Below are 15,185 nucleotides of genomic sequence, written 5' to 3' on the forward strand. Positions count from 1 at the left end.
TGAAGACGCCACCCATTGTTTGTTTCGAAACACATTAATTTCATGATTTTTTTCATTTATTTGCCTTTTCTGTGTTGGTTTTCTTTGGTGATTATATCAGGCAAAGGATTATTTATTCTAACATAAGTTTTATAAATTTCCCAAAATCAAAGGGTTATTTTATTGCACACTAATAAAGTAATAAGCACCATAATGCATTCATTAGTATTTGAATCTGAACTTTACAGAATTTTCATATATTAAAGATTTATTTGTAAAGATAGCAAGTAAACAATGCAATCCAATGATTTGTTCTGAAATGCAATCGTGATCCACACAAAACTAATTTCAAGACATCTGTTACTTTTTGAATATATACTTTAATTTTATAAATAGTCATTGTTTTTTGCTGCAGTATTAAAGAAAGAAATATGCAGGTAAAGAAATGTATTTTGTGAAAACCCATTCCGATAATTAAAAAAAAACTCATGCCTATATATGTATTCAGGGTTTTTTAATATAGCGAAACTCCTATGTAATGAGGGACTGGCAAAATATATTATAAACCAGGGTCAGCGACCCGGGAAAAAGTCTGGGTTTTTGGAATTATATTTCTTAGAAGAGAATGTTATTGTGTTTGCATACTTTTAATCAAGGCTTGACAATTTTTAAAAAAAATAAGACGAAAGAGCAAGATTTTTTAGCCAAGCTCTCTCCATGCCACAAGAAGAACTACATGAAATAATTTGTTTTCCCTGACTTCTCATGTCTTGGTAAACCTTTTCCCTGCTTGTTGACACACATATTTCACACACACTGACCTAAATTCCAAAAAAAAAAAAACAGATTTTGCTTAGAACCCTGTAAAGCAGCGGTTGTCAACCTTTTTTGACTCGCGGAGCCCAGTAGGCCTATTTTTTTTTATTTATTCATCAAAGTTACTGATTTATCTTTATTATTTAAAAATATTTATAATTTTTTTTTTAAATTTCCTTGAGCAGCCGCAGAGCCCCAAGGGCTTCGTGCAGAACCAGTTGCGAACCGCTGCTGTAAAGGATTTATTGTTATAGAAAGTATTAAAACTTAAAAAAGTGGGGAGATCAGAAAGTAATATCATATAGATGATTGTCATTAAGAACATGTAACTGCAAGATGACAAGCATGCTTAAGCATCTGTATGAGAATTTCATGCAAGCATTTTGATTGTACAAGCAACCTGAAGATTGAACGAATTTTGATTAAAGCCTATGTATGCTTGAACAGGCCATGAAAGTGTGTACCATGTGAATTGCAACATCCATCTTTCTGCTTCAGTGAGCTCTGCTTGGTACTTTTTATGGTTTTTTTCTCCCGTACACAAGGAAAAAGGCAGCCAAAATGAGAGCATCATTGCTCGCTATATTGCTAGAAACAAGCTGAGATTGAGCATGCATACTCGTAAAGCTTGCAGTTGCATGTGTAGCCGCCAGGGTCGTGTTACTCCTATGATGACCCTAAGCACTCAAGTAATTTTGGTGTGCTCCCCCAACGTCCTCTTTACTATTAACCTTAATCAGGGCTGCAACTACGGGGGAGCAGGCGGGTCTCAGGTGCTGGACCTGATGGGACGCAAATTTAATTCTGAAACCACCAACATTACAAGGGGGCGTCAAAATGCGTGCTTGCTCCGGGTGACCAAGCATCTAGTTGCGACCCTGACCTTAAAGCATGGTCCAAGGACTTCATGACAATTAGATCTGATTACAATTTTTGAGTATATGCAAATAGGTATGAATAAGTAGTTTTATGTGAGTAAGGAGGGATTTTACGAAAAATCATTTTGCCCTGTGATGCCAAGGCTCGGGAGCCTGAAGTGCCATGGAGGCCTCATGACAAGTTGATTTGGTTAAAATTTTTGTTATATTAAATATGCAAATTAGTATTTATAGCTAGTTGGGGTCAAAAAAATTGTTTGGCTCAGAGAGGGCCTGTGATGCTTTTAAGACAGCTCTGGGCTTACTTTATTGAGTGAAATCTCAATCAAAGAAACTGAATATTAACGTGAGTTTCTTGTTCAAAATTAGTTTCTCTGCTTTTGTGCCACAACTGGAACAACAAAATTTACTCTGTCACTTGCGGTCTGTATATTCATTTGAGAGCTCCCACCTTGTAATTTTTAACGGAAAAAGTCAACTTTCTGGTCCAATGCCCATCCTTAGTTGCGGCCCTGGTCAGCCTTTTAATTAAAGATCTTCAACTCTACAATCAAATGCACTTAAAAATTTGATTCTCTGCCAGATGTTTGATGCTAGGAAAAAAATTTTACATGTTAAAAAAGTAAAAATTTTTTTTTATTTTGCATAATGTGTAATCTTTGCCCTGGCAGCCGCCTCTACAAAAGATATTTTCCTATAAGGATTTTCATTGCATTCTCTTTCAGGAAAAGTCTGTACAAGTGATTTTAAAAAAAAACTTTGTATCGGACATTTGAATAACACAAAATTTTAATCTCTGAATTAATAATTTGATACCAAATTAAGTTGGAAATAAGAACAAGCAGAAACCGTTTAGCCAAGCAAAATCTACATAGATTTCAATTTCGCCATTAAATCATCTAAGCTCTGTTCCGTATCGCAAGCAGGTTCGACAATATCATTTTCAGCTGATGGCTTAGTGTAAGCCAGTTTCAAACCTTTGGCTAACTGAATAGTTGTGTCAGCCTTTTCTAATTCTTCATTATTTGTTTCCGAGACTAGACATATTCCCCATTCATTATCTTCGTGTACGACATCTTCTTCAACTTCTTTGACGACTGGAACAGTCTTCTCTCTGCTCTGAAATTCTTTCTGCCGCAGCCTACAGAAATAATCATCACAATTTGGATTTGGTTTAAGAGTCATAGTTGGGAAGAAATCCTCTAGAGCATTATAACCAAGATAGTTCGTCACTTTACCGAATCTCAGCAAATACTTCAGTGTATTCTGAACAAGGAAACCAGCCACGATACCCATAGTAGTAGGTAAACTAGCAGCACAAACACCTTCTCTCTTGAGCGTTTTCTCATCAATGCTAGAAGCTACGATAAGAGGTGGAGCGCAAGCAAAACAGGCAGTCTCGCCAGGAATTACGAATTGAATGTGGCCTGATACAGCATTTTCACTAACCCCAGATTCAAACCACGGTTGGTTCAGTTCATTGCAAGCAGTGTTGATAGCCATCCTAGCTTCGAAGTTATCTACGCAACTGAGGACCAGGTCCACCGGTTTCTCGCCATCTCTGCCACCACCTTTGGCAAGGCGGTCCATGAAATGCTTGAAGTTCTCCACGGTAGTGATGTTGTAGTTGTGAATTTCAAATTCGACGTCGGGGTTTATGAAGCTTAGAGTTCGGGCAGCGGCGTCTACTTTATTTAAACCGGCCTGGTGGGGCTGAAAAAACAGCCTATTCATGTTCGCTAACTCGACAACGTCGTAATCGAATAACAAGAGTTTACCGATCCCACACCTCGTCAACATTTCAGCGGTGACGCTTCCGACTCCGCCGACGCCAACGACGGCCACCGTGAAGTCTCGAATTTCTTCGTAGTTTTCCACGATGCCCATACGCTTGAGGGCCATCAATCTGCTGTAGGGATTGGTGACCACGACCTCGGAGCTCATCTCGGCGATTTTTTCGCGTCCACAGCCAACGTCGGCGCACGATTTCAGTTGATTTAGTTCATTTTCGAGCTCTTTTATGCGATTTCGTGCGTTTTCAAGATCGGATGCCATGTTCAGCAACGATATTAACTCGATCGGGTTGGCGAACAGCTGTCAAGAACCACGTAAACATCAACAAACACGTACGTGTGGCAATTCAAGAAGTGGCTCGTGGCAGGACGAAATGCGCATGCGCATAATAAAGTTTGAAAGTAGTAGTTGTTTAAAGCCGGGTTTTCCTAGAAGCAGGTTTTCTGCGCCGCGCGCAACGTGATTCGCTAAGCACTACACGCCTTCCACTCACCAATAAGAAAAGCAGCCTGACTGTTTTCCTACAGAGCGCAATACGCCTCACGACAGCGCTTTACGTCGGGCGTGATTGGCCGACTGCTTCTGGAGGACTCAAACGTGTCCGTGCGTTTTTGTGCCGATGTTCTCTCAACTCTTGTGTGTTTTCTTTCCCCTTCCCCCCTTCAAACTGGAGCATGCAGACGACAGAGTAGATGATGCCAAAGGCCATATGCCAAGGGCGTAGCGAGGGGGGACTTGGGGGTCTGGTCTCCCCCGAAATGTAAGAAAATGACCGAAAAAAGGGAAAAAGATGGCCAAATCCATTGTTCTGTCACTTTGGTCCCCCCCACCCCGAATGAAATTTCTGGCTACGCCCCTGCCATATGCTATAATATAGCTGCCCTGATCTGATGCGCCCCGCTTGGAAAACACAAACGCGTAGCGTGATCAGGTAACACGTTTCTGTTACCTACGGCTGGCGCTAAAGCCGGGTTTTCCTAGGAGCAGGTTTCTACAGCGCGTGCAGCGTGAAAACTCTGATTTTCAGGTAAAAAAAAAACCTGAGTTTCAGGCTTTTAACCAATCAGCATTTACACGCTGCAGAAATTCTAGTTCTAGGAAAACCCGGCTTTCATCAACACCTTCTAGAGCAAGCTTTAGAACATAGTTTCCCAAACCTTTTGTTCCATCGCCCCAGGGGCGTAGCCAGAAATTTCGTTCGGGGCGGGGGGGACCAAAGTGACAGAACAATGGATTTGGCCATCTTTTTCCCTTTTTTTGGTCATTTTCTCACATTTCGGGGGGGACCAGACCCCCAAGTCCCCCCCCCTCGCTACGCCCTTGCATCGCCCCCTTCTTCAGAGAAATTTTTCTCTCATCGCCCCCCAACTCAAGGCGCGTATACACTAGCGCGCGGATCGTGTAATCAAGCGAACCCATAGGATCCTATGATATACCTGTGGCTTCTATCGTTCCCTTGGACCTTTCCATCGCCCACCAGGGGGCGATACTGCCCACTTTGGGAAACACTGCTTCAGAAGGTATTGCTTTAATGGTCTAATTCGGTTCACACGACGCAGAAAAACTCATGCCTAAGAAAACCCGGCTTTGCTTTCAATTCGCATCAACAATTATTCTGGTGTCCGTCGTTAGAATCTTTGATTCATTGTACGTTTATCAACCTTGCTGTTTGGAATAGTTGCCAAGTGTATCAGCCGAAACACACTGAACGAAGAAATCGCCGCCTTTACTGTTACGCATGCGCGTTATATATGTGTAATCCTGCATCAAGTCGCTGGTGCAATTCTTAACTGCATGAACCCGATCGTAAGATATGGTCAAATCACCTTCGATTTATAGTGCCAGCAAAGAGAGGAAAATGCATTTATGATTTTTATTCAAAAATATATTTATAAGAAAATTTTTTTCATTGTGTATATATGTATATATTTCAAATATCGTACTGCTGGAGTAGAAAAATTATTGTTTTTCTAACTAAAGAAAAACCGTTTTTATGAATAGTAAAGTTAAAGCCGTCTCGATTTTCAAACATTTTGTTTTGTGTGAGATTTTTTCCACTGTAGGTTTAGAAGATCAAGGCTGGCAAAAAAAAGACGCCAATTTTTATTATATTTGGCGTGAATTCAACCTAATGTCCCCATGAACCGTGTCCAATTTCATTCATCCTTTTTAATATTATCGTTTATAAATTTTTTCGTTGTTGTTATCGGATCTAATGATGGTTTCTGTGATGCGTCTTCCGGTACTTGTGATGAAGATTCGGGTCCGTCGAAGTATTCTGTTGGTAAGCCAACCGTTTTCTGTTATCAATAGATATGGTCGGATATCTGTATGGGCAACAAAGCTTGAAAGTTAATACAGCTTCGGTAAACAAGAAGGGCATTAGCCCAGAGCCAACATCATCTATAGCAGAAGGCCTCCGCTCGAGGCTGGTGACGTCACTGAAGAAGTTATATTTCACCTGTAATCATTGGATATGGCAGGCTGACGCATGTGATATATTTACTTTTTTGCAGTATATACAATGACTATAAGCGAAATAACTTCTTTACGGCCGTATTCACCAACACAGTTTCAACTGCAATCGCAGGTTAAACGATCAGCGATCGACAAGGATTGGTTAAAATCCTTAATTTAACCAATCCATTTCGATCTTCAACCTTTCACCTGCGATTGCAGTTGAAACTGTGTTGGTGAATACGGCCGTTAGTGACGTCACGAACTCCTCGTGGAGGCCTTCTGCTACAGATGGCTTTGCCCCCGTGATTTCAGGCTCTAAAATTCAGATGCTTGATTTGAACCAATAACATGGTGACTTTTTCTTGCGCCATGCAAATTGCAGCTTTCGCAATGGCTAATTCAAGATAGTCGATAAAGAACACACAATTGCACAAAAAATTCAATTTATTACATGAAATCAATCTAATGTGTGATAATCAAAATATGCAGGAAATGTGGAAAAAATACAAATCAATTATATACATAAAATTGAATTAACTTAATATGTGGATTGGTAAAGGGTTGCCAAAAGTGGCAAATGCCAATTTGGCTGTCTAGGATGTCAATTTTTGGCACAAAAAAGTTGTCATGTGAGCGCTCACCATTCTTATGGAAAATTAACTGCTGGGCCCTTCTATTGTGAAAAGACAAAAAGCATACAAAGTGTTCCAAGAGTCATCCCTCAAAGGATGACTGGATGTTCAATATCAACTTTGAATACAAGTGAAAAACTGAAAAAATTAAATCTGTAATCATCCAAAAAGTAAGAGAAGAAAAAAAATTTGTGGAGTCTACCAAATACCAGAGAAGTATGAGACTGCGACTCTGATCAAGATTGTGGATAAACTTGGAATGTACTCAGACAATCTGTGCCGTATCATATACGACCAGCTGCTGACTAAAACGGCGAATCACCACAGACCATATCTCATTAGCATATTCTCCGGATTTTCTCCGTCACCATGACGCAATGTTGTTTAACATTAACAGCAACAATGAGGTGGACGTCTCCTAATGACTACGCAGCTTCCATCTGATAACCTCGGATCGACCTCAGATAATATGACTTGGGATTACATGTGAATTTATTAATCAGTGAAAAAAATATCAAATTTTGTAATATAAAAGCGCTTATTTGAATGGGATGGTCTTTCTTCACTTGCCGCAGGTCCGATATCATTGCACATGGTAAAAAATTTTACTAAGCTGCATTTGATATTCTAAAATAAACACGCAATAATGCTAGAGAGTCATAAATCTTTGACACATTTCACCATATAATAAAATGTGATTTCAGCATTCCAGCTTTTGAAGATGCATGCATGCACAAAACTTTTGCAGAGGATAGTAGCATTTAAATCTCTGGATGCTAATGAAGTTGCCCAAGTCCCAGTGAAGTTGCAGCAAGAAGAAAAAAGCCAGTTGGTGAAACTAGTAATGAAATCATTGCTTCTTGGGGACAAAGTTCAGACTTTGATAATTGTAACGTTTTAATTTAGGCTTCATATTCTGTTCTGGAAGAGATCAATAAACCACAAAGTAAAGAAAAGGGTGGAAAAATTTAGCCAGCAATTCTGAGGAAACATACGTTTTGCAAATGGCATATCTGAATCAAACTTTGAATTACCCAAAACATTACAGAAAAACAAATAATTGAGATAAACAGGTAATAAGTGTTAATATTCATAATATTAACATTTATTAGGCTAAAAATGTTGATCTTCTAACTATAGAGTATTAAGGCTGGGTAAACTAACCCACAACAATGGAAAATGCAATTGCGTAAAACTGGTGCCTGATGGACGATTTCTGACGACGGATTCAGAATCAGCATCGAAAAATACGTAATAAACAGTACTCAGCATTTGTAAACAGTACTTGTTTACCAGTGTAATCCCTTTTCTGCAATGTGTTACTAATTTTTTTTACTTTACCGAGAAAAAACGTCTGAAAGCATGATGAAAAGCTGCCAAGAATGAAACAGGATCATGTTTTTAGACGTTTTTCTTGCCAAAAAAAATACAAAAATCAAATACTAATTTTTTTGTCGTGTTTTATATTCTTTTTTTTTTGCGCTGCATATTTTGTAGCTGCACATTGTTATTTTGCTGATCTTATCTCCTTAGAATCAAGCATTAAATGGGGAAAATATTCAAGCATCATATCGAAGGAACTAGATTCTTATATTCCTTGTAAACAAGAAAATTGTTCATGTCATTCAGAGTAAGTATTCTATTATTTTATTTTTGTGATAACAAATTGATATTTCAGGTGAAAGCATGTGCATTCCATAACCTAATGAATTGTTGCTCTAATGGTAGATACAATTAAGCCCATGACTATAAAAACTTCAGGTTTTTTTCTCGGTTTTACCTGTAAGCTTTATTGGTGACTTTAATGATCCCTAAACAGAGTTTTAAAAGCTCCTAGTATGTTTTTGTGTGTGTGTTATGAGATGGTAAACTTGAAAATAAAGAGCTGCTGATAACGGATAAGTTTGGCAGTTTTTCTCTGGGAATGATTATGAAATGTTATGAGATAGAAGGAGTTCTGGTAGATAAATAGTCAAACTTTGTTGGCAGGTCACCTGTGTAACACATCAGTCTGCTTACTGAGTCACATTTTGAAAATCATGATCGTCTTCTGTTACGTTCTAATGTGATCAAACTCTCAATAATAGGCCCTATGTTTGTTACTTAAAGGACCACTTTTTGGAAGCACTCCTATACAAATTTCCCTTAATCAAAAAATCCCACACAGTATATGCTATGCATGGCCTCCACAAGGGGGGGGGGGCCTGACAGGGATCCAGCTCTGGAATTCGGGACAATTCTTATCATTTTGTTTTTTCACACTATAATTTCATCATAAAGGGACCCAACGAAAGCCTAATTTTATTGCTGTCATAAGTCTAGTTAGGACAGTCGAATCCCATTATAATGAACCCCAAGAAACCAGAGAAATCATTTCATTATAAATAAATTCCATGTTTATGCATTGTTTCTAGGTAAACTTATCTGGAGGAGTAGAAAAATGTTTGTTAAAACAAGAATTTTGCTATAACGGTATTCGTTAAAACAGGATTTGACTGCACCTTTCACGCTCTGTAGCCCCTTCATAGTATATTACAAGCTCATCTTTATAAGATGACCGCAGATATTTTTTATGGGCATTTTATCATGTATATATATATATATTCTTTCTAGTTTTTGTAATTGCATTTTTAAGGGGGTTGCAGTATTTTAGAAATACATGACATCCATATTTATTATGAGCATCTTTTTCTCAGCCACCTTGTAGGGCATTTTGCCTGTTGTGGCCTTGTATTTGTATAGCATGACACACAACAGAATATTTTACACATACAAGAATACGTGTATAGAGTTACAAAAATTTGAAAAAAAATTATATTTCAATTTATTTATTATTTGTTACATTGTTATGAACTGATTATGCTCAACAACATTGATTTGGTGAATTAAAATTATTTTTTGAGGAAATGAATACCACCGAGAGAAATCTATCAAGAATTTTCAAAAAATATCTAAAATGAAGCCCTACAAAATAACACCATGATTTCAAAAAATACAATGAAACATCCATATAACGATACTGTGCAGACCAAGAAAAAAATATTGTTGTAGAGTGATTACCATTACATCGTGGGCAGCAGTTTAACATTAGAATATAGACATTTTCAAACAAGGTTTGAAAAAATATCGTTTTAGAAGGGTTTATCGAGTATCGTTGTAGCGAGGATTCACTGTAATAATTTTGTAATGCTTTTGATCTACATTTTTTTTTGGGGAGGGGGGGCAACATATAGGATGGTTTTATTACAAAGGTAAGTGACAATAAGTACTCCCTCAAATAACCTTGTGAATGAAAAAAATTAGTCTACAAATTCCCACCACTGAGATGAACTATGGCAGTTTTTCAGTTAAAAAATTCCTGTTTGATTCTCATAAGCAGAAATCTGATTCTTATGATCAATGATTTTTCTATGTTAGAACAGGTTTTTTGTTTTGCTGATTTGATTCTTATAAGCCAGTGATTCTTATAAGTGGTGGCTACTGTAAATGTGCACACTTCCCAGTGGTGGTTAGGAATACGACTTTTTTCGGTTTTAAATTTCAAGTTGGCTATTTCTTTGAAAAGAAATAAATGCTGCTATGGCAGTCCGCAGACCTATAACAAATATACACCCAGTTACATATCCATGCATCATGATTTGGAAGATAGGTGGCACCAACTACTGCACACAAAAGTATAAAAAATATGAAAAATTAAAACTTTTTTACTGAATAAATTACTAATTAAAGGTAGAAAAGAAATTACAAACTTATTATAGAAAATTTTCAGCCCATTTTAAAAACTGCTGCTGTTCTAGACAGCAAATAATACCCTCAGAAAGTGAAAAGTAAAGTGTGCCATTTTAAATAGACTGGTGTGAACAATTTGTCACAAAAAAATATGGCTTTTTTCGATAAATTTTTGTTTGTTCTTTCCCCCCCCCCCCAATTATCCCAGATATTTTGGCTTTAATTCATTGGTTTTTTTTCTTGTGACATTAATTTTGTTGCTACAATTCATACATCCTTGCTCAATAACTTAATTTTTGCTGCTCCAAATCCTCTACTTTACTGCTGTGAAAAATGCTCCAAAATGGACATCATCTCTTCCCCCCCCCCCTTTCCCCAGATACTAAAATAATATTCAATATTCTCTAGGGTTGCAAGAAAGCTTCCACTTGAACAGATATTCGACTCATCTGAATTCGACTTATGACGAATTGACTGTATTTTTGTTTAATATTTAATTAATGACAAGTAATTCATTTTATTATTTTCAGTGTTATAGTGGATGATCTCAAGCCGTGGGAGAAAACAGGAATAAAAAAATCTGACATAGAGGCTAGTAAAGATAGAGGGACTCGCTACCAAATAATTGATCACAAGCTGTACAGAGATAAAGAATGCCTCTTTCCATTCAGGTAAATCATTTAGGTATTCTTGTTTAGGTAATACAGTTTCTTTGCCTATCAGTATTTTTACGTTTTTGTTGCTTTTTTATTCTTGTAAATTTCACTATTTATTGATTGTCTTCAAACAAAATATTACAGAGTGTCTACCATCAGGAAAAAGCCATGAAGTCCCAGAAAAATAATGAGAAAGAAGATCACAAATTTTCTTGAGTCAATTTTCAGATTTTCCCCTCAGATTTTATCATAAAAATCATGATCACATTATCAAGCTTCCCATTGTGAAAAATATCTGTAATCATGCTATAGTGGTCGATTGAAGATAGTTTTCTTTGGTTTTTCGTCTTTAATCGCAAATGTGAGTCAGTTTTCATTTTAAAAAAGGTCAACGACAGCAAGCAGTGGAAACAACCAGGTTTTCTATTGTTAATTTTCATTGCACTAAATCTAGCCTGAATGTTTTATTTTGCAAACATAAGAACTATTCTACCACATAACGAAACATTGCCTCTCAAGTTGTAAACGTGGCAAAATAAGTCAATGAAAAGTCACAGAATTTTCTTTTGGGTGTGTAGTAGATACTCTTACTACAGTTAGTCTTGAAAATCTGAGCCCAAAACGTTTGAGTTTTCGGATTATCCAAGGCACTGAGAATTTTTGAATTTCATTCTTGAGACCCTCTTTCTCTCTTTTTTTTCCTTCCAAGAACCCAAGTTTTTTTCCAAGAATACTACAGACTGTGGTACATACGTATTGTACAGTAATTTCAGTTTGAATGGCACTTGGCAGTCCGCAGCTCTATGATGAATAACTGATGTAATGAAATATTAGACTCCCTTGCATGGGCATAGACCATTTTAACTTTCGAGGGGTTGCTGAAAGAGAAGCAAATTTGACAATTTTGGAAACAATGGAAAAAACAACAAACAAACAATGGAATTGTGCCCTAATTGCTTACATTCATTAAAATTGATCTGAAAAATAATTTGAAAACAGAAAATAAAAGAAATCATTGGGAAAGTAGTTGAAAGCTATAAAGTGTCTCAGCATCCACCATATCCAACTCTTCTCAATCCCTCTCTCATGCTCATGCTCTTTCCACATTCTTCATTTTTTTTTGTTTGTTAAACTTATCGTATGGCATCATAAGATCTCCACTCTGTACTGTTTGTAATGTACAATACAATACAATACAAATACGACGCCACAACAGGCAAAATGCCCAACGAGGTGGCTGAGAAAAAGATGCCCATAAAAAATATGGATGTCATATATTTCAAAAATACAGCAACCCAATTAAGAATGCAATTAATAAAAATTATAAACAATATATACACGCAATACAGTCGCCCCCCCCCCTCCGTATTCGCAGGGGTTACGTTCCGGGGGTGACCGGGAATAACTGAAAGCATAGGTTTTTTTTGTATCTTTCGTTTACCGAACATCATGAGAAAGAGCAGGGTGACACAGAGGTAGAAGGGAATGTAAAAGAGGGTGCAGCGATTGTTGGTGATGTTTTCTGAAAGAACATTGTAATTTTTCTGTTTGTCGTGTCTTTTTCTTCATATCATCAAGTATGTTGGAGTATGTTGACAAGGCTTCCTCTACTAATTTTTCTACATGTGAAGAACGTAATATACAGGGATCTATGTTATGAAAATAATCTATTGCTGATTTGAGCTTGAGAAGCCCTTCTGCTATGTTACTTGTGGTGAACTTGTCTTTTACTTCTGTATCTTGATCTTCTTCATCTACTACTTCACCAAACACCAACTCTGGCCATATCGCTATACTGCAATTTACTCCCATTAGTGAGATGGGTTGGAAGTGAAGGCGCTGTCTATCGGTGGTCACCTCGAGTTCGTTAGGGAAAATATCTTATCAATATCTTCCGCCCTTGGGTTCGAACCCGGGACCCTGACAACAACCTTCACGATGGTAGACGAGCATCTTACCACCATGCCACTCGGGCACGATCTTCTTCATCTGGTACCACTTCAGTTTCAGGACTAGTTAGCTGCATTAATTCCTCCTCGGCCAATCCAGTATTAAAAGAACTTTGAATAGCATGTATTCACTAACAAGGTACCTCCTGACTTCCGGAAAGAAAGACCGTTTAAACCAATCCAGGTAAAGTGTTTTCATAGTCCAAGCCCTTTTATTGTTCATCCAAAATACTGGGAGCTTTGGCTTATCCTTCCCTTCAATGCTCACGGATTCGTAGATTTGAAATAGATGGTGGGCTTTACCATGTACCCATATGCATTTGTGCAAAACGACATAGTAGGTCTATCTTTACTTGCCTTAAAGGCCCGTTTACACAAGGCAAGTGCTTTAGTTGGTAACTTAATTTTAACTTACCGATTCTTCTTGAAAGTGTCCACACGATAAGTGGAAAGTAGACGCTCATTGGATAATTTTTACGGAGGTGAGCGCAGTTAGTGCATGCGCGCTTCAGTCTACTCAAATCCACGGAGAGAGACAGGCGCAACACACGGGAGTGCAATAGTAATAATTTTTTATTTATCTGGCATTCAGAGAAGTGCTTTTTTTAAAGCTCATAGCTTTCGTAACGATGGATGAAGATGATCAGGTAGAACTTACGAATACTGTGATCAGAGCCACATTATATGATATTTTTTTTAAAGAAGAATATAAATTTATTCACTTTCACTTTTACCCAAGAGGGGTATAGTTATGTGGTACACATTGAGGACGATGTACATTCTGACTCCAATTGAAGAAACAGTTGATAATATTTAAGTTCATTTAATTTTAAAAAACTATTTACATAGGTTAGCAATATTAATTCTACATAATAAAAAAGGAGAAACTATATCACTTGCGCGAGAGCAACACACTGAGCAAGAAGTAGGTCACGCAAGGGAAACAGTTCGCTTGTCCCCTTTTTTCGCCTCTGCCACCCACGCATCACGTAAGGGGGCGAGAGATGATGCCACAGGGGGAAAAAAGAATACACAACATATTATAAACTTATGTGAGTCATCGAGAAGAAATATGATTTCTCTATTTCTCCTCTAAGTTGTAAATATTGATTATATGATATTTTAATCGAAGTTAAAGAGGAGATTAATTATGAATTATGCAAGCCGAAAGTACGGGAGAAGATTCTTGGCATTCGTAGGAAATTCTAAGGGTTAAAAATTAAGTAATAAAAATTCATTAAACAAAAATTATTTCCAAATTTTCGTAATTATTTTTTTAATTTAATCTATAGAGATGTTAATCTATCTTTATGTTAAATATTTGATCATGTATTTTTACAACAGATGGCAGCAAATTCGTTCTGAACGAGAGAAATATTCGAAACCCCCCTCTAGTTTTTAATATATAAATCCTCCCCACCTATATATATTTTTGAATCTTCAATTTTTTTCAACTCCTGACATTACGTTGACAGAATATTCCATAGCTTTTTCCAACACCGAAAAATTTTTAGCTTGTTTGTTAAGGTAATTTTCATTTCTATAGTTCAACAAACATTCATGGCAAAGATATTTTTCAACAAACTTGAAGGTTGTGTCCTCTGGCCACCTCACCATCTAATATTTCCGCAGAATTCTAGCGAAACTTCAGGAGACGACGGAGCATGAACAGCTTCACGCTTGAGATCAAAATAAACCCCTCCGTGAGAGAGCAAAAAGACCCCTCTAAGAGCGCCAGGTCACGCCCACTGGCGCATGTGCATAGGTCTACTTAACTGGAAAAAATAGAACCGTTCGTATTCACTTACCAACTAAATCACTTGTGCACTTGCCAACTCAAGCCGTGTAAATGGCCCGTATCGTCTGCATACATTGTATTGTACTTGGCAACTAAAAATTAAGTTACCAACTAAAGCACTTGCCTCGTGTAAATGGGCCTTAAAAAACCAGGAGCTCACTTTTCTTCTCTACATTTTCTTCCAAAATAGTGTAGTTTTGACAGCGTTAAACACTTGCTGAGGTGCATAACCCTTCTCTTCAATAATTTTCTACAGTCTTTGGAAACTTTCTAGCTGCTTCCTATTCGGCAGAGGCTTGATCACCAGTGATTTTTACATTGCGTAATTCGAATCATTTCTTAAACCTATGAAACCAACCTTTACTTGTATAAAATTCTAATAAAATAGACATTTCACCAGCCCTTTCCTTTTAAAAAAGTAAAAATTTTTCTCCTTTTGTGTTATAATATTACAATCAATAGGAATGCCTTTTTGTATCAGTCTTGTACCCACA

At 37.3% G+C, this 15,185-nt stretch overlaps 2 protein-coding genes across 2 annotated transcripts in view; one reads left to right on the forward strand and one right to left on the reverse strand.

Annotated features, from left to right (window-relative positions):
• Window positions 1–2,440: 2,440 nt before the first annotated feature.
• Uba5 (Ubiquitin-like activating enzyme 5) lies at window positions 2,441–3,840 on the reverse strand. Its single transcript, XM_089249757.1, has one exon. The coding sequence runs from the start codon at window positions 3,726–3,728 to the stop codon at window positions 2,541–2,543; it is 1,188 nt and encodes a 395-aa protein (XP_089105883.1). The 5' UTR covers window positions 3,729–3,840; the 3' UTR covers window positions 2,441–2,540.
• A 1,641-nt stretch (window positions 3,841–5,481) lies between these two features.
• LOC149070412 (O-glucosyltransferase rumi homolog) overlaps window positions 5,482–15,185 on the forward strand; it is a 36,657-nt gene continuing 26,953 nt past the window's right edge. Inside the window, exons 1-3 of the mRNA XM_089249635.1 lie at window positions 5,482–5,751; window positions 8,093–8,189; window positions 10,819–10,959. Coding sequence (XP_089105761.1) covers window positions 5,607–5,751; window positions 8,093–8,189; window positions 10,819–10,959 — 383 coding nt within the window. The 5' untranslated portion in view covers window positions 5,482–5,606. The remainder of the gene's footprint in view (window positions 5,752–8,092; window positions 8,190–10,818; window positions 10,960–15,185) is intronic.

The sequence above is a fragment of the Pholcus phalangioides genome, unplaced genomic scaffold, assembly GCF_987345545.1.
Source record: "Pholcus phalangioides strain wild (caught in Gottingen) unplaced genomic scaffold, Ppha-v1.0 ptg000022l_1, whole genome shotgun sequence".
Lineage (NCBI taxonomy): Eukaryota > Metazoa > Arthropoda > Arachnida > Araneae > Pholcidae > Pholcus > Pholcus phalangioides.